The sequence below is a fragment of the Callospermophilus lateralis genome, chromosome 16 (genome assembly GCF_048772815.1).
Source record: "Callospermophilus lateralis isolate mCalLat2 chromosome 16, mCalLat2.hap1, whole genome shotgun sequence".
Classification (NCBI taxonomy): Eukaryota; Metazoa; Chordata; class Mammalia; order Rodentia; family Sciuridae; genus Callospermophilus; species Callospermophilus lateralis.
Window position 1 is genome coordinate 67,134,345 of NC_135320.1, and position 27,444 is coordinate 67,161,788.

The following is a 27,444-nucleotide window of genomic DNA, read 5'->3' on the forward strand; positions in this document are numbered from 1 at the left end:
CAAGTTATAATGTCTCTGTGCCCCAGTGTTTTTTTTATTAATAATATAGGATAAAATACATATATCAACAGTGTTGCTGTTAGGATTAAATGATCTTATGTAAGCCCTGTAGAATGTTTGATGTTATAATACCTTTGTGCATTATAGAACACATTACTTGACAAAAATCAGTCAGTATCTGTGTGTTTTCATATGGTTCCCTGCCAGGACTAACCTTGAGGCATATTTATACTTACATAAGCATTAATTCAGACATTCAAATTTTGTAACAGAACCAATGGATAATAAGATGGGTCGCCTCTCAGAATCTTTTCTGTAATTCTGCCTTGTTTTTACTATATGAAACTAGTATTGATTGAACTGGGTGGACTTGAAGAGTTGAGAAGTTGAAAAAGTTAGTTGAGCTTTCCCCAAGAACAAGTTTGTTTGCTTTTCAAAAGATGAAATAAACTCTTTGTTTGAAGCTTTACTAATCTGTAAATTATATGGATTTTCTTGCTGTTTTATAAATTGAAACATACTAGCTCACAGGGAAGGAACTCAGTGATATAGAAAATATGTCTGAGCCAAATTTTAAGCATCACCTAAAGGAGAAGCTAACTTTCTAGCTTCCTAGAAAGAAATGCAAATTTCCATTGAAATGAATATTTTATGCTGCAAAGATATAATAATGATCTCACATATTTTGACTTGAATACAAAACCATAATATTCTTACTGTAGTTAGCAGTAATAAATAAATGGACTTCAAAATCTCTAATAAGAATATGAAGAGTATTTTATTAATAGAAATAAATTTAGAATTGCTTTCAATGTACACAATAGCAATTTCAGTGTAATGCCAATAGAACAGATGACACAAAAGTTAAATGATTTTCATATATTGGATATTAATTGTGAAATTAGTGTAATTTTGCTTTTAAGTCATGACAAATAAATTTCTTTAAAATTGATGAATAGATTTTGTCAATGTGAAAGATGACAACAATAAAATACTTTATCACAACCTTATTTATTTAGTTACCTTTGAAATAATTTGTTACAAAGTACTGTTTGACCATAAAATTTTGTGATATCTAAAAACAATCAAACAATTTTTACAACTTTTACTATCTGAGGCATTGTGCCATTTATCAGATATTAGATAAAAATATACACTTGACTTAAAATATTTTACAAGAATTAGTTCTGGTTTTCTATAGTAAAGTATGGTAATTATTGGATAAAAGTATCTATATGATATATTTCAAATATTGAGAAAGAATATGAAATGCCCAACATGTTAAAGTAATGTTTGAAAGAACAGAAATCTTTATTATTCTGATTTGATTATTGTATATCATATACATGTTTTTAATTATTACAATGTGTCCTATAAAGATGTACAAGTATTATGTCTCAATAAATAAATAAATGAATATTTTTAGGGAGCATCCCATTTTATATTTTACATTGATTATATGAGAAATGAAAACAATTTGGCATTGAGGAAAACAAAATAAAATTTATCATGACACAGAGAGAAATATTGAATTTCCATTTTCTATATTGGACAAGTGGCAGCATAATTAAAGTATACAATATTGGATGTAAATTAAGTATCCTGAATTTGGGTCATTAGAAATCCAAGTTACTTTTGTATTTAATGAGTTTCAAATGTCTAGTCAATTTATTGAACAGTGAAATAGAGGCATGTGTGTGTGGAGCTAAAAACAATCTTAAATGAAGACAAGAGTCTGGCCCTCCCCAGTGCTTTCACTTTCTTTATTGTGTGACTGTGAGGAAACCAGAATGGAATCAGGTTTCCACAATGTTTAAATACCATGCCTGTAAAATGGGGGCTATCATAAAGTCTACAAAAGATTTAGCATCAACATAAAAGAAAACAGAAACCAGGATATTTTTGTTTTTCTGACAGAAAAAGCTTCCAGACTATGAAATTAGATTTTCTAATACTATTCATATACATTAATACATTTCTACAAATGTTAATATTTCTACATTGTAGAAATTCTGGATGTTCTGCAGATATCAAAAACCATTTTGATCTTGTATATTTTCCAAGAAAATTTCGACCTTAGGGCATGGCTAATGGCCAACAATTATATGAAAACATATTCAACATCTTTTGTATCAGGGAAATGCAAATCAAAACTACATTGAGATCCCATGTTATTCCATTCAGAATGGCAATCATCAAAAATACAAATAACTTGTGCTGGTGAGGATGCTGGGGCTAGGAAAAGAAACTCTTCAACTGTGGATGGGAATGTAAATTAATATAACCACTATGGAAATCAGTATGAAGGATCCCAAAGAACTGAAAGTTGAACTACCACATGATTCGGCTATGCAACTCCTCATTATTTAGCCAAAAGAATTAAAGTCAGCGAAAGAAATATATGCACACCCATGTTTATTGTAGAATGATTCACAATAGCTGAATTATGGAATCAGTTTAGGTGTCAGTCAAGAGATGAATGGATAAGAAATAGATGAATGGATAAGAAAATGTGGTATATATAAAAATAGAGTTTTATTCAGCTGTAATGAAGAATAAAATTATACCATTTGTAGGAAAATGGATAGATCTGGAGAGGAAATAATCCAGACTCAGAAAGACAAGTGTGATATGTTTTTTCTCATATATGGAAGCCAAGGGACAAAAAGAAAACAGTGATGTTGTGAAAGTAGAAGGAATACCGTGGGGTAAAGGAAGGGGATATGCCAGAGAGAGAAGAGGTGGGTAAGGAGAGTTACTGGAGGGGAAAGTAATGAAATTATGCTGTATACATATGTGACAATGCCACAATAAAACTCACCACCTTATAAATAATATATGCCAATAAAAAATCCTACATACTTTTTTAAAAATGTGATTTTGAAAAATATAATGATAAAAAAATGATTCACAACTTATTATACAATATCATTTTCATTTTGGCCTAGGGATGTCATTTTCTCTTATAAACAATTTTTCTCTTAATTTTAATATTAATTAAAAGTAATAGTAAATTTCTCCTTAAGATGCCAAAGGACATAATCAAAATCAGTTTTAAATATTGAAGCAAAATATAAATGACCTATTAATACTTCTTTTAACTGTTCTATGCTGTGGACCATTGAATTTCTCCATTATAAACATGTATCCTAAAATAGCAGATATATCACATTTCACAGAATGAAAAAAAATGTAAATCAAGCAGATTTGTTTAAATGCTTTTGTTTTTTTTAATTATGTCCTAAGTAGTTTTTGTTATATTAGAACATTGTGTGATATATAAATTAAATCATAGAATATTTCAATTTGTATGATTTAAACAAATCTTTTTACATCCAGTTTTTAGGATAAAGCAAATAATGATCTGAATTTTAAAAGTAGTGATAAAAGTTAAAGCAAACTGTAAGATCTGAATTTTTTCTCTTCTCCATTTTGTTGTTGGTGGTGGTTGTTCTAGAAGAGTACAGAATTTTCTTCCTATAAGTCATAGTTTCACAGCTATTTTATGCTGCTTGCCAATAACATTAAAATGTAACAGTAGTTTTCACTAGGCTGTCTTATGCAATCCATTAAATTTTTAAAGTTGAAAACTTGGCATTGAAAATTATTGCATCTCTAAAACAAAATGTCAGATTCATTCATGCTGTGGGAAACTTATAATTCCATTTCTATAAACTATGTCAGCCTTGAAAATAATCACTCACCTGTTGCATCCACCCAAGCTCCAAAGATTTGTTTTAAAATCTTAATATTCCCAGTGCTTCTGAAGCAACAGGCATAGAATAAATTTGCTGAAATACACCACTTTCAACCCGTGATGCTTCCTTTCCACTTAACCAAGAAGTCAGTCACAACAGAGCAAACACAAGGGCAAAGCACAGACTTACATTTAAGCATTTTCACCGATGTGATTGGTCTATCATCTGGTACCAGCAGCATTGCTTTACTAAAGCTATTTTTTTTTTTTACAGCAAAATGAGTCAGTTTAAATGACTTAGCAAATACCTTTTTCGTACCCTGAATCAGGAATAAAGAGGGAAGCTAACAATCATAAATTGGCATCAAGTATCAAATAGGCAAACTTGGTGTTTATTGTATGTTTGTTTATGCATCTACTTACAAATATAAAATCATATTGCAGAATGATAAGCAATGTTGATAATTATCATATATTATTGGCCCCTTAGAGACAAGATAAGAACGAAAAGGATCTGGCTGTGGTGTTGCATGCCTATAAGCACAGCTACTCCAGAGACTGAGGAAGCAGGGCTATAAATTTGAGGGCAGCCAGGGAAACATGTGTAAGTCCCTAGGTTTGATCCCCAGTACTGAAAAAAAAAAAAAAGAAAGTAAGAAAAGTAAAAAAATCAGTAAATCAACAAATCAACTTCAGTCAGAAGTCATAAGGCAGTAGTGCCTCTCAGTGTCAAGTATTTCATAACATTACCATTCCTCCAAAAAAATCCCGTGTTCAAGAAAAAACATTGAAATGAGATATATGATGATTTGTTTACACTTTACATTGAAAAAAGAAAACAATTCATGAAGTAAATATTGCAAAAACAAAATAATGAACTATTTTGATGAGTCATACTATAATATACAGATGCAAAATTTTCAAGATGCACAGGATTTTAAATATCTATTCCAACTCCTACAATTTAAATATAATAAAGTGGAGACGGTATAAAATAAAAGCAATGAAGAAATCATGGATGGGGGAAAATATTTTATTTTTTTTGTGAACTGAACGACAATTTCAATGTAGTAGGAAATTACATAGAAGATATTTCAGGAGCAAAACACAAATATAGCAAATTCTTAGTATTGTTTTATTTCTCAAAGAAAAATATAAGTACATGAAAATAAGAGCTAATGGATTAATCGAGGTGACATCTTCAAGAAATGGAAATACCTAAGAAGATAGAAGTAATACAAGTGTTACTTCTTAGGATGCATTAAGTATATCCCTTTTATTTATTTATTTTTTCTTTTTTAAAAGTAAGAAATATATAACAATGTGCCTTTAAGTTGTTCAGAAATACAAGCTAGATATCAAAAGACAGTTCAGATTCTCAAAAGATGAGCAAAAGGTAATTAGAGGATAGGTTTAATGGCACAAACTTAAATCAAATGGTGTATTGGAAGATGTCCTGTGAGAAAAAAAAACCCAATATAAGTTTAGAGTAGAAAGAAAAATTAATGATTTAGCTAAGAAAATTAAAATGGTACACAAATAATATTTAAAGTGTCATTGAATGGTCGGACAGTTAATGTTCTTTTTTATTTTGGTCTAATTTAAAATAATAAGCATATATTAAATTTCAACCTCTTTAAAGCATTGTGCAAAATCCCATGAAGATATAAGATGTTAAAAACATAGACATTGATCTCCATATTTCTCTGTTACATGTGGTAGATAAAAATGCATAATCAAATGTGAGGCAGATTATAGTAAGAACTATAATTCTAATACAAATGAAGTTTACAATAGATATGAAGAAAGGAGAGTTGAACTTCAACTGGAGACAGCTAGAGAACTGTATCTGGGAACAAGAGATGGCATTTGCACAAGACAGATAGGCAGGGGAGCAGCTTAATACATATGCATGGTGACTTAAGAAAATATCAACTCCACTATTGAAACTAGGCCATGTGATTTTTATAGTGATAGTAAAACACATAGTTGGAGCAAGAGTTCAATTATGAAATGTATTGAACATCACAAAGAGATTTAAAACAACAACAACCAAAAAGAATTTACTCTAGAAATAAATGGAATGAAGAAGCAAAGTAAACATGTATTAAAAAAGACTAATGACAAAGGTAGGTTGTTTGAAGAAGTAAATTCTATCAGTAGTACTAAATGCAAATTGATGGAAATCTGTCCTATTGTTCAGAGTCACTATTCCTTCATATATCCTCATACTTGTGACCCACTAAGCAGTCAAAGATCATATGTAGGAAGACTATGTTTAGCCCCCAAAAGTTACTTAGCAATATTTCAAGAACAATATTGAGAATTGAAACAGAAGGCAGAAATGCATCAATGGTCAAAGCAATAATTTAAATTAGTACTCCATGGTTAATCTATGTAAAACTTTCTAACAGGGACAAACTTACAAACAGAAATTTGGCCAGGAGCAACCAATTGCAGAATTATAGAGAATTGCATTAGCCTCATAGCTTCTGTACCTGCTGGAGATCTGAGGCCATCTTGGTAAATGTTGGTTGGTTGAGTAGGGATACAAATTTTCCTCCTACATTAAAAAGTTAAACAATGATCTAAAATGTGTTATACCTGTAAACTCTCTCTGTCTCTGTCTCTCTCTTTCTCTGTATCTCTACACGTACACAATTTATTTATTTAGAGTGAAAGCCAATGATACACATTTTTAGAAGGTTTACCACGTGGAGTTATCACATGTAATACTAGCAATATCATTTGATGATTTTTTCAAGGAACTACTTTGCCTGAAAGCTCTGCTTGATGATGGACATAGATTGAGAAAATGCTAGACGATAAAAAAACAGTTTGTGTTAGAGTCCTTGGTCTGGAGTGTCAGTCTCCGGCATGCTGTGAGTTCCCTTCTTGGAAAGCCCACTGCTCAAATCATGACTTTATCATAAAATTCACCTCTTCATTCTCATCACTGTTATCATTCTGTCCTCTAACTTGCATACTGCTTTTATCTCCCTGTACAATAGTGTTCAGTAAAGTATATTAAAATTACTTGCTCATTAACTTTTCTTTCCCACTAGAATGAATTGTGAAATCTTCAATGACATAGATCATTTTTCAACTCTTTATTACCCTTTCAATCCTACTGTTCTAATAAGGAGACTTGAAAATAAAAGCTTAATAAATGTTTATTAAAGTGAAAATGTCACAAAACCCCATTAAAACTTAAAATTTACATTATCTTTTTCTAAGATTCTAAGATAATACTTTAAAAACTAATAAAAAGAACAGTGATTGAGATATGTAATAAAAATTGGAGATCTCCAATAATACTATAACATATACAGTAGAAAAATTACACTGACATAAAGAGGACTTAAGAAACAAATGAGGCAGTAGTTAAGTTGGTCTCAAACTTATATAAATGCTTTTCAAAAACTATTTATATCCTGGCTATTATAGGTATATTTAGTAAGCTGAAAAACCTTACTGTGCACTATGTAATATCAATCTTAATACAATGTCTTAAAATTACCAATCACAATACATATGTAATTGTGAAATAAAATAATCCTCATGAGTATTGGTTAAGTGGAGGAGATTCATAATCTAAAATTAAGTAAATTTTAAATAATGAAATTTATATATTTTCAAATGAGTACTTAAAAAAAAAAAAAAAGATGTGTGTGTCATACAGACAGAAAAAATAGAAACACAATGGAATGTTTTTCCCTAAAAGTTCCTAAGGTAGAAAAGCAGATCAAATGAAAATACTAAAACAAAGTAGAAATAACATTAGTGAAAATGGCTTGTATTTAAGCTTACAAATTTATTTTCTGAAAAAATATCAACAAAATTCTTGAAATATGAGTTAAACCCAAAATAAAGTAAAATGGTAACAGAATAAAATGAGGAAAGTAAGTTATAATATTGATGACTTATATGAATATTAACAAATCATTTAGAGTAATATTATTCATAGAAAAAAAAAGCACAGTTATATAATTAGTCACAGAAATAAGCACATTATAAAATGTCCAAGCTAATGGAAAATATGATACACAAAAACAAGTACTATTCAAGAAAATAATTTAAAAAAAACATGCTTTTCATGCTTCAAATTTCCAAGAACAAAAAGAGAGAAATACTTGCTGATGAATCCAGAGTTAAAATGGTCTGAATATTACAAATAGATTACAATCACATGTGAAATGAATGGCCAAAACAGGTGAAGCAGATTTTAATCCCAAGATTGCAAGGTTGCCATTACCCAGGTCAAGTGATTAATATACCTCAATATTGCAACAGAAAAAAAATAGTAAATAAAATATATAATTGATATGTAAACCCAATATAATAATCAATAAAGTTTAATATTTATTTTGAATTAAAACTCTAAAATGGTGTGAAGGTCATCTTTTGAAGTCAAGTAGAGGAAGAAGAATGGGAGAGGGGAGAAAGGACAGGAGGGAAAATGGGGCATGAAAAGGGGTATCATGAACTGAAATAGATTTTCACGCATGTATGTGTTTATCAGGATAAACCCCAATACAAAGCTCTGAAAAAAAAAAAGATCGCCTTTTAAAGTTTTTAATTAATTGGAAAGTCTATCTACTTTAATAAACCCAATACAGAACTTTTTTGATTTACAAAACTAAGTCTTTAGGTTTAAATTGTGGTTACTCACTTTATAGAAGAGTCTACTGATTTAAAGATAACAGCATTGACCTATCTACCTCCAGAATTATTTTCAATAGCATGTTATTGGAATGCATACGAAAGACCATTTAAAACCTGAATTGTCTCATTAAATATTTGAAAAATAGATTTTATTTTATTATTACTGAATAAGGTGAAATAACTATGCTTAGATATTTTCAAATTAAAAAAATGCTTACTAATTTTGTAATAGACATAATTAGTGGTGATACACTATTTCATTAACAAACTGCTTTCTTATACTTGGTATAAGATTCATTTAGTACAACAATTCTGTAAAGTTTATAGAATATATAAGAAATGAGGAAGCTTATCCTGGAAGAGATGCTGCACATTAAGAAAGTAAGGATACAGTTAGTATTAGAACAAATGTTCATTCCTACAAGATCAGGGATTCAAAAAATCATAATAAATATTTCTAAACTAATTTTCTCTGTATTTAAGTATTATTTTCAAATATGTTCTGAAGGGGCTCTGAATTAATTTTTTTTTTCTGATAGCAAGGCCGAACATTTTGGAAAGTTCTTACTATGATGATAATGAAGATAGTGATATGTTGATCTGAGAAATCTTTACCTCTCATCATCCAAATAAGAAACAACTGGGTTAGAAGATATGCCTACTTTTGCATACTGGATACGTATGCAACATTCTTGCAGATTTTATTTCCTAGTATACACTGGTTATATATAAATCAATATCAATAGCACTGATGATAGAGTTATACATATGTGAAGTATATTATAACTGAAAGATTTGGGCAACGGAAATTGATTTGTCTATGAGTACAAGTTTGACCTAAACTAAATTATATACTGCCAAAGTCTCCAAATATTTATTTAGTATCTACTCTGTTCATAAGTTACAATGTTAGAATTTGAGGACATGTACTTGGTGATTTTAAAGATACTTCTTTTTGCTCAGTGAAAGTCATGAGTTAAATAAAGATATTTCTTTTACATTTCTAATAAATGAATTCACAGGAAGTTTTCCATGATGTCTGAGTTATTTAAAATAAAGGAAAATATGAATAAATATGAAATGATATCTTGTATACACATTGCAGTCATGGCTCCTTTTAAATCCATTTAAAATCATATAAAGGAAAAAATTCATTACCAAACAACATTAAACATAATGCCTAACTATAATCATGACACCTAAGTCTTTTCAACAATATTCATTTTGGTCTTCATTTTGACAGCAAACTAACCTAATAAAGGATCCTACAAAATCATGTGCAGACACTAACATGAGGCCTGTCCCTTGGTCATGTAAAAAGTCTCATCTTTCTGAAGCACAATCCCTGATTTCTCCTGTCTCTATTGCCTTCCCTTCATTTTGCAGCATGTAAAATAAATTGTTCTATATTCAGAAACAAATGATTCCAGGAACCAAAAAACCCTTATACATGTGAAAGAATTTTGAAATCATCTCAATCTATGCAGTGTTTTTCCTCTCCAAATCTATGAAATCCTATTTGATGTAATGAAAGGAACAAGGGTTTTGATTTGGCCAGTCCTGGTTTGAAAATGATGATGAATATATCAATTTGTTTCACTATTATAACCTTTTAAAATATCTATATGTATTCTATAATATCATGTTGTAAAACTTAAATATATATCAGGGCAAAGGGGCGCATGACTGTTAGCCTAGCAATTTGGTAGGCTGAGGCAGGAGAACTCTGAGAGCAGCTTAAGTAAGTTAGTGAGACCATTTCAAAATTAAAAATAAATAAATAAATAAAAAGAACGAGGGATGTGGCTCAGTGGTAATGCATACCTGGATTTAATACTTAGTACAAAATATACATATATGTGTGTGCATATGTATTATACATACACATATATATGTATATATATATATATATAAATTTATTTTAAAACAGGAAGAATCTGGTATTCTCTTCTTGCAAGCTAATTTCCTCAAAGTTGCTTCCTCCAATTTAAAAAGGAGTTAAGTATATCTATCACTCAAGGTCAAGATGCTTAAATGAGAGGCACTCACTATTGACAGCACTAATACATATGACTCAGGTGATAATAAATATTAGTTTCTTTTCCTGCCATGAAGATGAGAAAAGAAATGAAGAGGCACACTAATTAGAAAGGCATAATGACTTTTCTCTCTAATAGAAGTGTTTTCACAAGTTCTTTGGAGAAAAATTAGCTATTATAGAGATTGATACACAACATAGAAGGTAGAATTCATAAGTTATAAATATTTGTGATTAAATTTGCAATTAATAAGAATGCAGATATGGTTTATTGTACATTCACTTTTAATAAATTTTTCTTGACTACTTTCAATGTAAGGTTTAAAAAGTACTTGAAGTATGTATAACAAAATTTCCCCTTTTATCTAAGTATTCTTCTCAGATAACATGTTGAATAAGCATCACTTGATCCAAACCTGAACCCACTTATTTTTATATTAGTTATTTCAGTCAAAGCCAGTCAATGTGGTATCCACCTATAAATTTGAAATAAATCAGAGTTTCTGGGTTACCATAAAGTTTTGTGAATATGTTGAGTTTGTTGCAGAAGTCCTCAGTTAAGATTGTGACAGCAGAAACAAGATCATGTCCCAGCAAGCTGACCTGAAGAGGTGAGAAAAGCAACCATGCACAAAATTGGACAAGTGACAATGTAGCTGGGACGTGTGAGAGAGAGATAGAGAAGGAAAATGTTTTTAATGGCCTGCTAGTTTTCATGAAGGCTGGCTGTACATCTTACAGGGGGCTTCTTTGCAATTCTCTTGTGTATTAAAAATAAACAAGGTAGATGGAAAGCTACTCCACTGCATTTTAGGCAAGAGTTCCTGTTATGAAATGTTGTTATATGTAAATTGTTAGTGACACTTCAAAAATAAAATATTTGTAACTTAAGAAGTAAAAAGAAAGTGAATTCAAAGGTAGCTCAGGCCTTGGTTATTTTTGTGTGGGTGGAATATAGCCTCGTGAAATGTAAAAAGCACAACTTTGGTCTTTGTTTTGTTGGAAAATGAGAAGAATTTTAAACATCAGCTTGAGATGTTGGTGGAACCATGTTAGTATGTCCTAAAAACTACCCCACAATATATTATTATGGGATTTAAATAAGTGGAGCAAATGATAATTATTATGAAGAATGTTGGAACACATGGAAATTTTTTTCCTCAGTTTCACCAAGTTAAGTAAAACATGCAGGTTACCCAAACCCATTTTTATCTCAAGCTTCTCACATTATTCTTTGAAGTAATCAAACACAGAATATACTTCATAGAGATATGGAAATGCATACTTTACTCTTATACTAAGTAAAGATTTTGAGTTTTAAAAATAGGAAGAACATTTAGTGTTTGTTGCCTTAATAAATGTTAAATCTAGCTTCTTACACATTTAATTAACATGATGCATCAAGAAAGGAGCTTTACAGAATGTGAAAGAGAATAGAGAAATGGCTAGACATTTGGGAAATAAGGTGTTGGTACAAATGTCAGAATAACAGGAATCAACTAAGTAATACACCTAGGACGAAAGAGAAAAATGTAATATGCCACATGATATTTTTTGACTCTCCTAACCTTTTAAACAGAGATCAATTAAACTATTATATAACAAAATTGGCATTGATGCAATGCCAATATTTCCCCCATTAACTACTTAGATATCATTCTATTGCTCTTCACATCACAGATTAAAAACAAGACTAAACTTAATTACTTATTGAAAAATTGTGTTTCCCCAATATATCTCCACATAAATACAAAAATATATGGAATATTACAAACTATGAGAGAATCTGTTATATTTGTATTTAGTTTTCTTTATTTTTCTCTTTGCATGTAATGATTTTAATATGTTTGCAGGGAAGGCAAAATTCTGAGTTTAAATTGAAAATATCAGGAAGTCAGAGAGAGGTTCTGAACTAAGAAAGAAAGAAAGAAAAAAGGGGTAAGAAGCAAGATTTGCTAATTACAAACACAAAATTGTATTTAGATTATTGCAGAAATACAGGAGGGATCTTCATTAATACTGGTTAAACTAGTTAAATCAGTTGCCTGAACAGATGGGAATCAACAAATATTTTAATTTAAAATTATAAAGGAGAATTAGATTAGATCACAAAAATGATGCCTTCTTTGGGCAAGTTTCAAACAAAGTCTAAAGGATTTTATACTTATCCATCAGAGAAAGGAATAAAGATTTATATATATATATATATATATATATATATATATATATATATATACACACACACACACACACACACACACACATACATATATATATATATACAGTAAACCAATATGTATATAATATGCAAATCAATATTAATGATATTGATATTTTTATCAGAAGAGAATTTCACTGAAAGACCAACAAATTCACAGTAGTGAGATTGGTTTGGTATTATGTTCGAAGAAATCCTGCTTCAAACAAAAGATTAAGTCTTCTTTTAAGGTAGGGACTAGATTTTCATCTTTGTATTTTCAAAGTCTAGGCAAGTGACTGACATGTACTAGTTAGACTTCAATAACTGATTGATGATAGAAGGTATGTGTGGCTTAGTTCAGAAATGAAAAATAAGCCACTGGATGTTTCTGTGAAAAGAAAATCTACCTTCATAACTTAAATTATGTCAATGCCATAATATTTAATTCAAAATAAAACAATACTATTGTAAAAATTATATAAAAACTAAAACTGACTTTTGTTGATAAAAAGAAATAATTAAGTTAAGATTTACATGAAATAGTATACAACAAAATCTTTCTAACATCTTCCAACTTCTATGACTTTTGAGGCTTGGGTTGTGGCTCAGCAGTAGAGTGCTCACCTAGCACATGTGAGGTCCTGGGTTTGATCCTCAGCATCACATTTAAAAAAATAAAAATTAATAAAAAATAGGTATTGTGTCTAACTATAACAACAACAACAAAATAAAATAGTAAAAACATTAAAAAATGAAATGTGACTTTTGAAAGAATTACATAATTATAATCTATGGTATTTCTAAAATAAGGATTTTTCAATAACCTTTGTAACCAAGGTAAAAATAAAAGGTGATCTTCATATTGTTGAAAAATGGCTGATTTCTAATGACTCTCACATTGGTAATATTTAAAAATTAAGTAAAAATGTCATTTCTGATATTCATCTATTAATATATTAATGAACACTGTCAAGCTAATACAGATATTAAAGATTTTCTAGCACTTTGCAAGAAAATTGATTTTAAGAGTTTCTGTTTGACTTCCTTTAAAAAGATTTAACAGATAAAAGAGCATTCAAGTACTGCTAAGATTTATGAATGAAAGGTTTTTTTAAGCCACAAGAAGAGTATCAAACATGAATTTTATCCTTGCACACTTTCATTTAAGAGAATTTATCCTCTTCATCATCTTAGAAACTATACAAAGGCGGAAGTTGGCATACAAATTAGCAGTCTGAATGCAAATTTGTTAACACAAAACATTTGACTAGGTTCAGCTGTTTTATTTTTGACAACATCAAAAAAATAAAAATAAAAAAACATAAACAATAAAAAAACATAACTCTGGATTTCCCCATATATGTGAAAACTGAGTGAATATTTCCTCTAGACTACATAGTTCAGTCACTTAGAATATGGAGCCAATAAATTCAGGGTAAAGTGTTTCATCTCTGGGAAATTCTGTTGTATTTCTTTTGCCAGCTCTCCTAACTTTGATCTGTTATCTTGCAAATACAGCCTTTAGCCATAAAAAGCTTAATATTACAACATGCAGGTAGGTCCACATAGCTTCATTCTCAAACATTTGGAGAAGAGTCAATTATACTTCTGATAATGGATTTAGAAAAGTCATCTCTGTATGTGCACATATAGTTTAAAAACTGAAAACAAAAATAACTTCTAAAAGTTACAAATTAGCTAAGATTAAAGATTCTTTTGACACTATCTTATTAGGCTTTACAGGAATAGCAATAAAGTTATATTCACTTTTCTGAGTGAAAATACTAATAATAAAATATTACTTAAACTTATAATTTTGAATTATTAACCCAGTTATAAACTGTATTATATATGTACACATTTTATGGTATTTTAGGAGAAAACCTTAAAACCGAAAAGTTAGGCTAATGACATTTCTGAAAATATACCCAGAAATAAAGCTGTAATAATAATGCAAGTAGAAAAAGTCTAGTTTATATTGGGAGTCTTGTATAAAGTTCAGAAAAGACAAGAATAATAAATAGCTACATATGAAAACACATTTTATCACTCGCACAAGAAAACACAGTGCTAAATTTGGCATGAAGATTAAATTTAATACATGTATTATTTCTTCTTAAGATTTTGATGAAATTTTAAATGCCCCCATTCAATGTTTAAGTTATTCTTCAGACTGCATGTTAAGATTCTCATTTACCTATATTATTACACTCATGTGTCTTGTCTTATACTATTTCTTTAGGAAGTATTGTTTTGTATCTAGTGAGGATTTGGAAATAGGCACAGTGGTCTCTCCTATAAACCAATTAGGACTAAAAAGGGATAAGACAGTATCCAACAAAAATAAAAGTGCATTAAACAGGGAATTTAAAAACTTGCTTGCATCCTCTGATTGGATAAGTCTCATGTCTCTGAGCTGTCTCCTCTTTTATGTGAAGATAATCAGCTATGTTCTTTTAACCAGGTCTCAGTTATGGAAAGAAGTAGACATTAGGAATGAAGTTGTGATAGATGTACTTTAAAATACTTAAAAATATCTGTTTATCTCTGCAAATAAATCTAATGAATCCTACCAAGTAGTCAGTCAATAGAGTAGATGAATTTTAAGAACTTCCCTAACCTTAAAATTATGCAGAACTAAGCAGAAGATTAAGGTACTAAATTGAGTAATTTTATTTGCCAAGGTGTGTGATACAATTGGTAAACATTTATACCCACGAATTATTTTGTATGTTAACTCCATGAGTTCATCTGCATGTGTAATTTTAAATTTTACTCAAGAGCACTGAGTTAGAATCTAAGGATTATTAGTTTTAATTCTGTTTTGTTTTTTTTTGTACTTATAGTGACATGTGTTTATGTGTTATTTATGCATTTGTTCCACTTACTAATGCTTATAGAAGATGAAAATAGTGTTTATGTCCATTATACAGAATCATTAAGAGGATAAACTAGGCAAGTAAAAAATGTTTAAAAATGCAAAACCAAGTTTTAAATTTTAATATAGTTAATACACACACACACACACATGACATGAATGTTAATCTTAAGTTTTCTTCTAAATTAAATTCATTCAGTCTGAGTTTTTTCTCTCAGAAGCAAAGAGGTTTAATTAGTAATTTAATCATTTACATGTTTTTTATTTTAATTCTATGATATTAAGAATCTATTATTATTTCATATTTCACTTAACCACTAGGTAATTACATGATTTTGGCAAGCAACTGCACCTCTCTGCACTCAGAAAAATGTTCATTTTCTCCTAGTATCATTTCCTAAAACATGATATTATCCATATTCTCTCTATACACCAAGTACCTCTGAGTATTTTGAAGACAATCAGATAGACAGAAAATTATAGCAAGAGCGCTAACTTCTTCAAAATTATTTAGGATTTAATAAATCTACTTCTATGGAGTCTGTTTCCATTCATAAACTTCCTTTGAAAGTGGTATTTGACCATATTTGTAAAAATGTCATAGTTTAAAAAAAACACTTAGTGACTCTTTAACATATATTATCATAAATATTCTTTTAAAATTACTAACATAAGACAGAGGGAAAAGAACTATATAATCTTGAACATTATGAACTCAGCTTTTAAGGGAATTACTCATTAAATGTTACATATTTCAATCACTTTCTGGTTGAAATATGTAAAACTCCTCAAATTTAACAGAATACATTATCTTTGCAAATGTTACTCCCATATCTAGAAGATACTTCTAAAATATTTCACATACTGCTAAAATTAAAGATAACCTCTTAACATTATTGATTTTTCTTACAGTTACAATATTTGCAAAATGTATTATTATTTCTGCAGAAGTTTTGAATCATATCATTGTCTTAAGAAATGTGAAAGAAATTATGCTGATGAAAACACAGATGAGAGAATCAGAAATCTCATGTAAAATAAGAATTTAATTTCAAGTACTACCCCTCATATTCTTTCTGAGATGTGATAGTCTATATATTGATTTTATTTGTAGACTTGTAATATAATTGGATAGACTTTACTGAAAATATGTTTAGTTGTTTATTTGATGTATACATTATATGAGCCTTAGCAAGTGTTTTCATTCCATAATTACCTTTTATTTTTCTACAAAACAAGTACTTACTATTTGTTTTATTTTAGCACAAAAATATCACTAATACTCCTTTGTGGTATTAGTTGATATATAGTACTTAAATATTAACTTTTGTGATGCATGGTTTTTGTTGGTCCCATCTGAGCTAACTCTGTGGTAAAACCAATAGGGTAATAGGAGAAAGAGAGTTGAATATAAACTTGATTACCCAGTAATCTAGTCTCATTTCTGGAGCTAATGATCTCTGAAACCTAGTGAAAATCACTTATCCTTTCTAGGCATATGCACTTACTGTATAATATATGAGCAGTGAACTAGCTGATATTTAAAGACCCTTCCAGCTCCATGAATGCCATGATTTTTGACAAGATGAATGAACAAATTCATGTAAGCACATTAAATAATCAATATTTAAAGAAATCAATATCAGAATGCAAGGGATGAAATCAGCCCAGTAGAAGGGATAACATTTTTCAGCTACAGTCTGCTCCTGATTCACAGAGCCAGCACCAGAAGTAAATGTATGCCGGTGATAAGCAGAAGTTTCAGAGTATTTCTCAGATGTATAATAGGCCGGGAACTAAGCCAAAATGAAATAATAGCTACTGAGAAGAAGCTACACTTTGTATTTACTATTACGGAAAACTTAAGATATTGGTGCCAGGGATGAAACATGTGTCAGTTCATACTGGCTTTGCACATGCAAATTTATTTTTATAGCATTGATAACAACTAGTAACATAGGCACTGGGCTACGTATATGATTTACATAATCTCCCAATATATCCTCGATATTCTAATCTTAAAAAAAACAGATAATGAAACTGAAGCTTAGAAAAATTGAGTTGCTAGTCCAAAGCTAATTACTGGAAAAATTATTATTATTTAACTTTCAGATTTTAGTGGCTTTAGAGGCCTTGTTTTTATTTTTTTTCCCACTATACTGGAGTGAGTCTTAAACTTTAGAGTGCATCAGAATTGTTAGATGACTGTTAAAAACACAAATAATGCCTAACCTCCAAAGCATTTAATTTAACAGACCTTTGGTAGGAAGAAGATTTTGTATTTCTAAAATGTTTCTAGAAAATATTGGTGCTACTTGTTGGAGACACTTTGAAAATCACTGTATAACAAACATATAAGAACCAATAGATTAATGTGATATCTAATGCAATATGGTTACCATTGATATTCTTTTTATCCATGCAAAAGTCATGTGATACATATTCTAATGTTGTACACTTAGACTTTTAAAGGAGACTGAAAATTGGGTTGTGGGCAACAAATTATCATATGTGGAAAATATTAACCCTTAGGAATTCTGAGACCAGCATAAAACAGTAGCATAGCCCAATGACATGAAATATATTTGATGGCTGCAAGATTGGAGCCTTATGAGAAGAAAAGATGGTCCTTAGCACAGAGATGGTGAATACTGGAAGGTATTCAACAAATTGATTTTTTTCAGTGACATTCATTTAAATAATGCCCCTAATAAGAATAAAAGTCTTATGAGAAACCTAATTCTGAGAAGATCTTGTGGGCATGGAGTTAGGTCTGCCTAGAAAAGTACCATGAATCAACCACCTGCTCACTCTGAAAGTGAAAAGATGAATTCCATAACCATAGGGCCTGTACTATCCCTAGACCTCATCCAAAATCCAAATCATGACTTTCATTGTATCCTTAAACTACATATAGCCCTTTGGATTGTAGGTAAAGGAAAAGGAAGAATGAAATAGGAGAAAATAGGTAAAGCTAAGTTTTGATGTAAGTGTAGATAAAATAAAAATGAACTTACATTTTATTTGTATCTTATACATTTTTCTTGATTTCCTTGTTTGCAATTATTTTACTTCTAATCTCCCAAATCTTGAAATTCGAAGTACAAGATGGCATATTTTATCAAAATAGTCATGTTGCCTAAAGGAACAGGCACTGTTTTAGTCAGCTTTTTAGTTGTTGTGACTATAAGACCTGACAAGAGTAATTATAGAGGAGGGAAAGTTACAGAGGAGGGCTCATGGTTTCAGAGGTCTCAATCCATAGACAGCAGGCTCTGGCTCTATTCCTTCTCAAGGCAGAACATCATGGCAGAATGGTGTGGGAAAGGGAAACAGCTCACATGATCATCAGGAAGTAAAGGGGGGGGGGATGGATGGACAGAGAGGGAGGGGAGGGGAGAGAAAGAGGTATGGAGAGGGAAAGACACTCTCCAGATATAAAATATATAGCCCAAAGGCATGCCCTCAAGGACCCATATCCTCCAGCCACAACCTTCAGTTACCACTCAACCCCCCAATAATTCACTGATTGGGTTAGCCCAATCATTTCACTTCTAAACCTTCTTGTATTGTCCCATACATGAGCTTTTGGGGGACATCTCACACCCAAACCATAACAGGCACCTAACTAAACATATTGTTTGGTACTTTAAAGTTAATTCCCCAACCAGACAAAATATTGGAATTGTTTAATATTCTGAAAACTTTATTAAGTAAGTAGAAGAAAGTCACCTCTTGGGACAGATGGAGAAGGACATTTGCAGCAAAGGGAAGGGAAATTCAATACCTTTCACTTATTTGCACCTTGAGATCTTAGGCAAGCATTTTACATCAGAGCTTATTTCCATATGAGTACAAAGGTAACTGCTCTACTTCTCTGTTGTTTTACCAGATCTTGGGATAATTTTACTATATTTAGAAACATGTAGGAATAGATGCTGCAGTTTATTTCTTTTCACTGTTTCTGTAGACACCAGATTCTCTGCTCAGGGAAGAGATATCTGTATCCCAAACTTATTCAGCTAACCCACAAATAGAAACACTAATTAATATCATGAACAGTAATAACAACTGAAACTAAGCCTATGCTCCTGGAGTACTTAATTTATAGAGTAATTCTAACCCTTTTCTCCTTGAAGGATCTCAAGGGAGCACGCATCAGGTTTTCAAGATACTGAAACTTGCTTTCTTAATTATTTTTGCTCACATACTTTTCCAACTAGGGCTTATTGCAGCATCTCTCCCTGTCCTCACCCCCACCCCCACCTAGAAGATTCCGGAAAGTGAGGTGATGCAAAAGGACATTTCAGGTTGTTTCCAAAGAGTTAACTGTTCAGGGGAAGTTCAGCTCCGAATTCTGGGAGCTGTTCAAGCCCTGTCAGACCTGTGTATTGGCTTGGCTTAGCAACTCAGTTGTTGAAAATCCACCCAGTGGGCGCCGCATTCAGTAAGAATGGAACTCCCAGTGGCTCTTTCTCTTTTGGGTTTATCTGCTTTATTATTATTCTGCAATGCGCAGCAATCCTCTTGTGTGTCGGTCTTTCAGCTCTCAACTGACCTCTACACGCAGGACTGCTAGAAGACCACCTCAGTGACAGGGATGATTCCATGCTGCTTCGTTTCTCTGCCCCTGGAACTGCTGAGTGGTTGCTGGGATTGAACTATGGTGCATCCTTCCTGCCTCCCTGTGTCCCAGCCACCAAGTAGTAGGGAGAAAGTGCAACATGCAGGAGCCTCAGTCCCCATTACTTTTCCCCCAATGAGCTTTCTGAACTCTCCTGAGTGGGAGTGCGTTTTAGAGGAGTTGTTTGAGGGTAGCGTTGTGGTCTGCTGGGAGAAAAGGGCTTCTTTCTCCGTGACTCCACCGGATTGTGCGGCAGCAGTGGTTGCAGCTCCATGGACCATCTGGAGTGCAGGAAAAATTAATGTACTGTTAACCCGCGTTTCCGCCTAGGACACACACCTACCCTCGAGGCCTCCTAAAGGCTCTTTGGTGTCAATGCATTATATTCTCTCCTTCCAGCAACACACACACACACACACACACACGGACACGCATATGCATATTTACCCACTCGCTCACCAACTTCAACCTGGTTTGATCCATAGAAATTTCGCGGAGTCTGGCTTTCTAGAAAAAAAATAAATAATAAATATCTCTAGAGGAAACAGATGAAGGGAAGGACACCTGCCCAAATCCAGTTTCAAACACAAAGGTTACTTCCCGCCAGGTGTATTCATGATGCTAATCTTGGAGGAAGGGTGTTGCTGATGACAATGACCCCCCCCCCCGACTTATTTGGTCGGTATCTTTGTTTTGTGAAGACGTTAACGTGGCCCCCCTACCCCCTTGGAAAATGTCTTTTAAGATACTACTTGTCTTTTTCCTACACCAGGTTAAGATTGTCGCCTTGAGGCTGGAGAGAGTGAGGGTGTCAGTCCCCGCAGACTCCAGCGAGGCTAAGACCTCCAGGCGTGGCCACCCGGATGTGGGTGAAATGTGCTAATGATCTCAGTTGTAGCTCTACCCCGCCCCCGCATGGACACCCGCGACCCTTTCCAGTAGGAATTAACATAGGAAGAGGGTGCGATCTCCACTATTCCAGAAAAGCTCTGTAGCCAAGTATCGCCTTGGAGTCCCAGGGCAAGCAGAAAGGAGCATCCTTCCTGAAGTCCGGAGTCCTGCGAGAGCTCCTGGGATCACGCCTTGGCATTGGGTGCAGGAAGCTGCTTCAAGCTCCCACCTGATGCGGACCAAGGACTGTGCCTTTCGTGCCTTCGCCTCACGTTGTGTGGGCTCCTTCGGGATCCCCTGAGAAGGAGCGTGGGAAAGCGCCCGGCTGGTGTCTTTTTACATGGGCGGGGCGCTTAAGCACGACTTGGAGATTCACAATTTCTATCTGGGTGAGACCTAAACAGACACGCTGCAGCTGGAAGCTGCAATTCAAAATCTCTGCCCTCGTGTCTGTCTGTTTCTCTCTCTGTGTTGTTTCAGCTAGAAATAGACATGAAACAAGTCTAAGAAGCCTCCGCCCCGCTACCTCCAATTTGGTGCCCTGCATAGCCTTTTATTTCAGATGACGACTGTGGAGATAAAATACCCAGGGAAGGTTAGCTTCCTTTTAAGCCCCACCCTAGAGGTTCAGGCCTACCAAAGACCACTTTATCTTGCCACTCTGAGGCGTTTCCTCCCACCAAACCTCTTTGTCATTGCTGTTGCACGCAGAGGTGAGATGGTGGAGAGATGAAAACTATAGACAGATGGTGGAATTCTCATGGCCGAAGCTGTTCACGTGGAAAACTGTGCGCCCCTGACCTCCTGAAACCTCGCACTAGTCTAGGTCAGGACCTGCAAAACCGTCGGAAAGACTTCTCAATCCTTTGCTGTGGGCTCGAAAGCCCAGAAGAAACCGTGTGGAAGACAAAGGCGGGAATAATAGGCATTTAGGCAAACATTGTTTAAGACATTGCAGAAATCTTGGTCTTAGGGAAACCTTCAGACTCAGCTGAAATTAAAATTTTAAAAGGAGAATGAGAAACAACTGTCAAAACGAGCACCACCCTGTGATTGGGAGCAGATCTAAGACATACAACCCATGTAAGTTTCTCAGAATTTTAGGACAGCGTTTCAAGTTATAAAATGCAGGATATGTCCTCCATGTACCAGATGTGTAGCAATGAAGAACTTTATTATCATTAAAAATGTTTTAACGATCTGTAGCATATTGATTTTGGAAAGGGCCAAAGCAGACTGATGATGTCCCTCCTCCCCAGTGTTCCCAAAGCTGGAATATACTCAAAAGAAATCAATTATCTCAGTTCACAGTATGAGCGCCGTGAATAGAGGGGAGGGGTCCCGTTGCCAGTGCCATTTAAAGCATATTAACGCGCCCTTCCTTTCTGGTGGCGCGTTTTATTTGGAAAATACGGTAGGTGCGGGCTGCCGGGGCTGTAATTGCAGCCAGCGCCGCTCAGCATTTGTCAGACTGTGAAGCTCGCCCGGTTTCGGAGACTCACTCCCCCTCATCGGCCCCCCAAATGTGTTTTGGCTCAACAGGTATCACGTGAAAACTCGCACTTAATCCCTGGTCATCTTCTCGAAGGAGACACTCCTACGTTTTACAGCCGGGGTTGCTGCTAGTTTTCTGCGCCTCCCCCACGCGGAGCGCTCTTCTAGCAGGCAGCCCCAAGGCCATCCATAAACCGCAGACTCCCAGTGGCAGGCAAACTAAGCATAAATGTGTGGTTCTTCACACGTCGAGTTAGCGGGCGAAAACCCCTTGTAAGCAACCTCAGAAGCGTTTTGCGCACTAGGCATTGTGGATACACAGCTTAAGACAAGGGTTTTATCTCAGAGCTACACTGAGGCTTCAAAACACACACACACACACACACACACACACACACACACATCAGCTTTAAGGTCCAGGTCAGGATTTTAAGGCAGTTGCTGCCACAGAGACTAGGGATGACTTCTTGCCATTTAGGGGTGCAAATTAAAATTCGAGACATGCCACCCATCATTGGTCATAGTAGAAGGAGCGGTAACCTCTCCAGTTTCCTCCCCCCAAAACATGAATTATCATTTCTACTGAATGCAAATGTGCTGGCTTCTGTGGGGGGACAGCCAGCTGCAAGCTGGACAATAAACTGTTTCATAGAGACGCGGCCGGATTGCAGTTCAGAGAGGCACTCCTTTACAAAGGAAGAAGCGTCCAGTTTGTATTGACAGCCGTGGCTCGCCTGGGCCAAAACACCCCACCACCACCACCACCACCAAGGCCCCCAACACAGACACCCAGGATTTGAAACCAGCTCCACTAAAAGCGACATCTATCGCGTCTATTCGAGCTGCCATGAGTATGGAGAAGTGATTGTTCAAAAATGATGGCATGAGTCATAAACACCTCCTGAGTATTCTTTGCAGCAATTAATGGGCAGCAGGGTGCAGAAGTTGTGGAAGAGAGCAGTAGATCTATTTTTCTCCCCGAAGACAGCTCTTCTTCCAATGTCCCTTGCCTTCCTGCTCAGGAATAAATTTTACAGCCCACTCACCCCCTCCCCTTGTCTGTACATGTGACACTCACTCTCTACCTGTCTGAAAGCTGAGACTTGCTGGGGATTTTCTTTTTGGTCATCAGCTAATGACTTTCCTCCTACCTTCATTCATCCTCAAAGGTGGATCTTTACACTGTGTGGCATCTCAGACGGTTTTAAGACTCCAGTTTTGGCTAAACCTTTACCACAGGACCTAAAAAAGCTCCCTTACATTTCTCATTGCACAGAGTCCACGTAGAAATAATTCAAATATGTATGCAGACGTTCATGTTGTGTAGAAAGGCTTGCAAGACCCTTGTATCCTAATGCATTTAAAATCAACATCTTTCTAGCATATTGATAACTTTGTTCCCTGAAAGGGTTAAAAAGCATTTACACCAGAGTGTCTAATACAAATATTCCACCAGAAACATCAAACCTTGCTAATTTGACAAGAAACCAAGGCAATTCTCACTACCAAGGAAAGTCTTGCAGAGGAATCTGCCTGGATATCCACTAGTTAGAGGCTATACTAACCAACTCACGTATTCGTTTGAGCATACTGCAAGAATATTTATTGAGCACAAGCTCAATCACCGCATTGAACGCCAAATCTGGCAAGCAAAATGCATTTCCTATCTGAGGGGGGAGAAAGAGCTGTGAATCAACTCCTTCATCAGTATTATCATGATTATTTTATCCGTGCAAATTACAAAGTAAGCTGCTAGCCTCGCTCAAGCGACAAGTCAGCCCACCTTCCTCCAAATCAGAGGGGTCCCCTGAAAGCCGACCTACCTTTCACACAAGACACCGTCAATAAAAAGACGAGGTTCCAAAACGTAAATCCACTTTTAATCCCCATTTTCTTCATCAGGATGAAGTCTAGGCGGCCACATTTAGCGCATCTTCGCGTGCCAGGCTCCCGGGGTTTGGATTCCTTTGCTCGGCTTTCCCCTTTGCGGATCCCTTTCATATTATTCGCGAGCTCCTAATTCCTGCTCCTCAGCCCGGCGCAGTGGAGTTGTTGCTGTTGTTGGTGCGCGGTCACAGCTCGGAGTGAATGGTGTTTCTGGGATACCACAGCAACCTTGACGAGGACTCAACCATCTCTCCAACGGGGGCACAAAGTCTCGGCTACTCTGGATTCTGTCTTTTCTTGTGCGTTTTTTCCCCTCCACTAAAATCTACCTCAATTCTAGCTCGTTATAGCAACCACCAGAAACCACTAGTGAGACTCTTAAAGCCCAGCTCCGCTCTCTGATAAACTCCCCACAATATTTGAAATTAAGGGACTTGGTTTTTTTTTTCCCCCGAATAGATCAATTCCGCCTGTAAAAACAGCCCAAGAAATTTAATGTTAGTGAGCTCTCCATCGCAGCCTGCGAATTCAGAAGCATGTTAAAGGAACATTTTAATCGGAAGATCTGCGTTGTTTTTGATGATAATGAATCGGGCTCCACTGATGCCCACGTCTTTATAATGGAACATGTGTTACTACTGTAGTTGCAGTATATTTCAGGCAGCCTTCTCGCATTTATTATCCTTTGATTTAATTGAAAAGGGAAATCACAGAAGAATGTATTTTGCACACATGCATTTACATATTCAAATACCTACGTGTAAACCCATAACTCGGTTTTTATGATTCAGTAAACGGATTTCATCCGTGGCCGGGGCGGGGGTGGGGTGAAGAGGGAAGTCAGAGTCATTTCCCCAAATAGTTCATCCTTTCATCCTCCCAAACTCCCTTTCAGCTAATGTGTACTGCAGTTAAACTACTTTATCTGTGGTCGTTATCTAGAACACACGCATTTGTCTTAATTCTGAATCTGTCCCAAATATGTAAATGAGAGGTTCCCCTCCCCCAAACGCAAAATGTATATATCTATACATATGGACTTGGCAGTCCCATACAGCACTGAAGGGTTAAGATTGTACAAAGGAAGAGTTCTTGCGCCATCTACTGGCCATCTCCAAGCCACCCGTTTCTCCTTCACTCTACCAGGGACCCTGTTTTCTCTTATCCCATGTCGTGCAGGAGCTGCGTCCCTGAGCCCAGCGTGTTTTGCTCCTGTATGCCAGATTCCTAATATTTTTTGGTACAGTCCTGGCCCAAATCTTTCGACGAGAATGTTCCTTAGACCAGGCGCCGGATTGGTGATCTGACCTTTCGGGAATCTGGTCCCATCTCAGGAGTGGGGAGGGCTGCAGTGCTGTTTTGGAATAGGAAATTGCTGCTGCCCGTGGTCCTTCTCGCATGCCGGAGTCTATCAGGGGATGAGCGTCTTTGTACAGGATTTAGTCAAAAAACTACCCAATTTGAGTTTTCAGCTCCTTGTCTTGCCCACAAATCATGGATCCTGTCCCGTAAACCACACAATCACCCTGGCCAGCTTTTGTTCCTGGGCTCGAATTGGAGCTGCGGGCTCAATGGACCAAGGTGGTTGCCTCTGGCTGGAGTTCTGCTCTGGGAAGTGGGCACTGTGACAACAACCTTAGGCGTGAGTGGCGAGTAGGTTCAATCTACCAGAAGGATTCTGAGCTCTCTGGGTACGTGGCATTGTATGCGTCTGACATTCAAGAAGCTAGAAAGAGAGGGAGAAGCGGGGGTGGGGGCTGCGGGGGTGGGAAGCGAGCAAAGGAACGCTGGCACTGTAGTGAGGGGAAGGGTGCTTGTTGATGGAAGATGATGGAAGGTGTGATTTTCTATGCGTAGGTGTTTTCTCAAGTATGTTTTTGCAGTGCATATGCGTGTTCATGCGTGTGCGTGTTGAGAGGGATTGCTGTCCTGGGCAGAGATAGCAAAAGGCAAAAGCTGTAGATGCCCAAGTGACCTCATTAAATTCCAAGAGGTACATTTAAGAGTGGTGGAGCAGAATATTGTTCTTACCCAACGGTGCTCTTTTATTGTCTGCATATGTAGATTACTAAAGGGAGTGGGCGACAAGGTTGGGACTAGACTGTGATTGGGAGGATCAACATTGAAAACGTCATTAGCCTGCTCAGCCACCTTGGCAATGGCTCTGGCGTTGATTTTAGTGGAGATGTCAGGGTGTGTTGTTGCTGCTTTGCTTTTTGTTGGGCTGAACAATGAGTTAGATGCAAACAGGTTCTTGGACTTAATAAGGGCACATAACAAACCTCTCCTTCCCAAGGGTTCAGAGGCTAGTCACCTCTACTAAATTTATTTTTATTAAAAGAAAACAAAAATCATTGCATTATGCAGTATATTTGAGCACATGACTACATATCCACACAGGTGGACTTTAAACCAAAAGAACTTAATTTCTCAAAAATCAGAGATATTTTCATTGGAATTATTGTGCACAAAATAGTTTGATTATGGGACCATGAAGACTACTGCAAAGATACCAATTTCTGATACTTATTTTCAAACACATTGCTAATTCTATAATCCAATTATCTTTCCCTGCCCATCATTTCAATGTGAGATTGTTAATTATTTTTTTTCAGGTAGCTTATAATACATTGAACAATACTATGGGTTTTTAGTTTCTACAGCTCACCATAAATTTCAAACCACTTTTCACTCATGTTTTTCAGTTTCTGAGACAAGATGGAAAATCATGTTTTACAGTCAGAATAAATTAAGGCATGAGGAAATGAAGTGGTTTGTCCAAGGTCATCATTGGAAGCACTGGATTTTAGTTCAACACATGTAGTGCTGGATCACACTTGCTTTTCATGCTCAGCAACCTTCTCTTCTTTGGAGCATTTCCAAAGGTATTCCAGAAATTTAAATTTATCAGCCAAAATTCTAAAAGAGAAATCCTCCAATTTCTCCAGAAGGGAAAATACAATACCTATATTTGGAAGGAAGAAATAGTTTGTTGTAGCTGTTCTGTAGGAAAGCAACAAAGTTTAATGTAGGTTTAAGACTGTTGGAGAAAACAGCAGAAATAGCTAAT

The 27,444-nt window shown here is 34.8% G+C and overlaps 1 protein-coding gene across 3 annotated transcripts in view; it reads right to left on the reverse strand.

Moving 5' to 3' along the window:
* Csmd3 (CUB and Sushi multiple domains 3) overlaps nucleotides 1-24,488 on the reverse strand; it is a 1,108,856-nt gene extending 1,084,368 nt beyond the window's left edge. For all 3 annotated transcript variants that reach the window (XM_076835404.2, XM_076835403.2, XM_076835402.2), the window contains exon 1: nucleotides 24,311-24,488. In XM_076835404.2, coding sequence (XP_076691519.2) covers nucleotides 24,311-24,488 — 178 coding nt within the window. The remainder of the gene's footprint in view (nucleotides 1-24,310) is intronic.
* Between the last annotated feature and the right edge of the window lie 2,956 nt (nucleotides 24,489-27,444).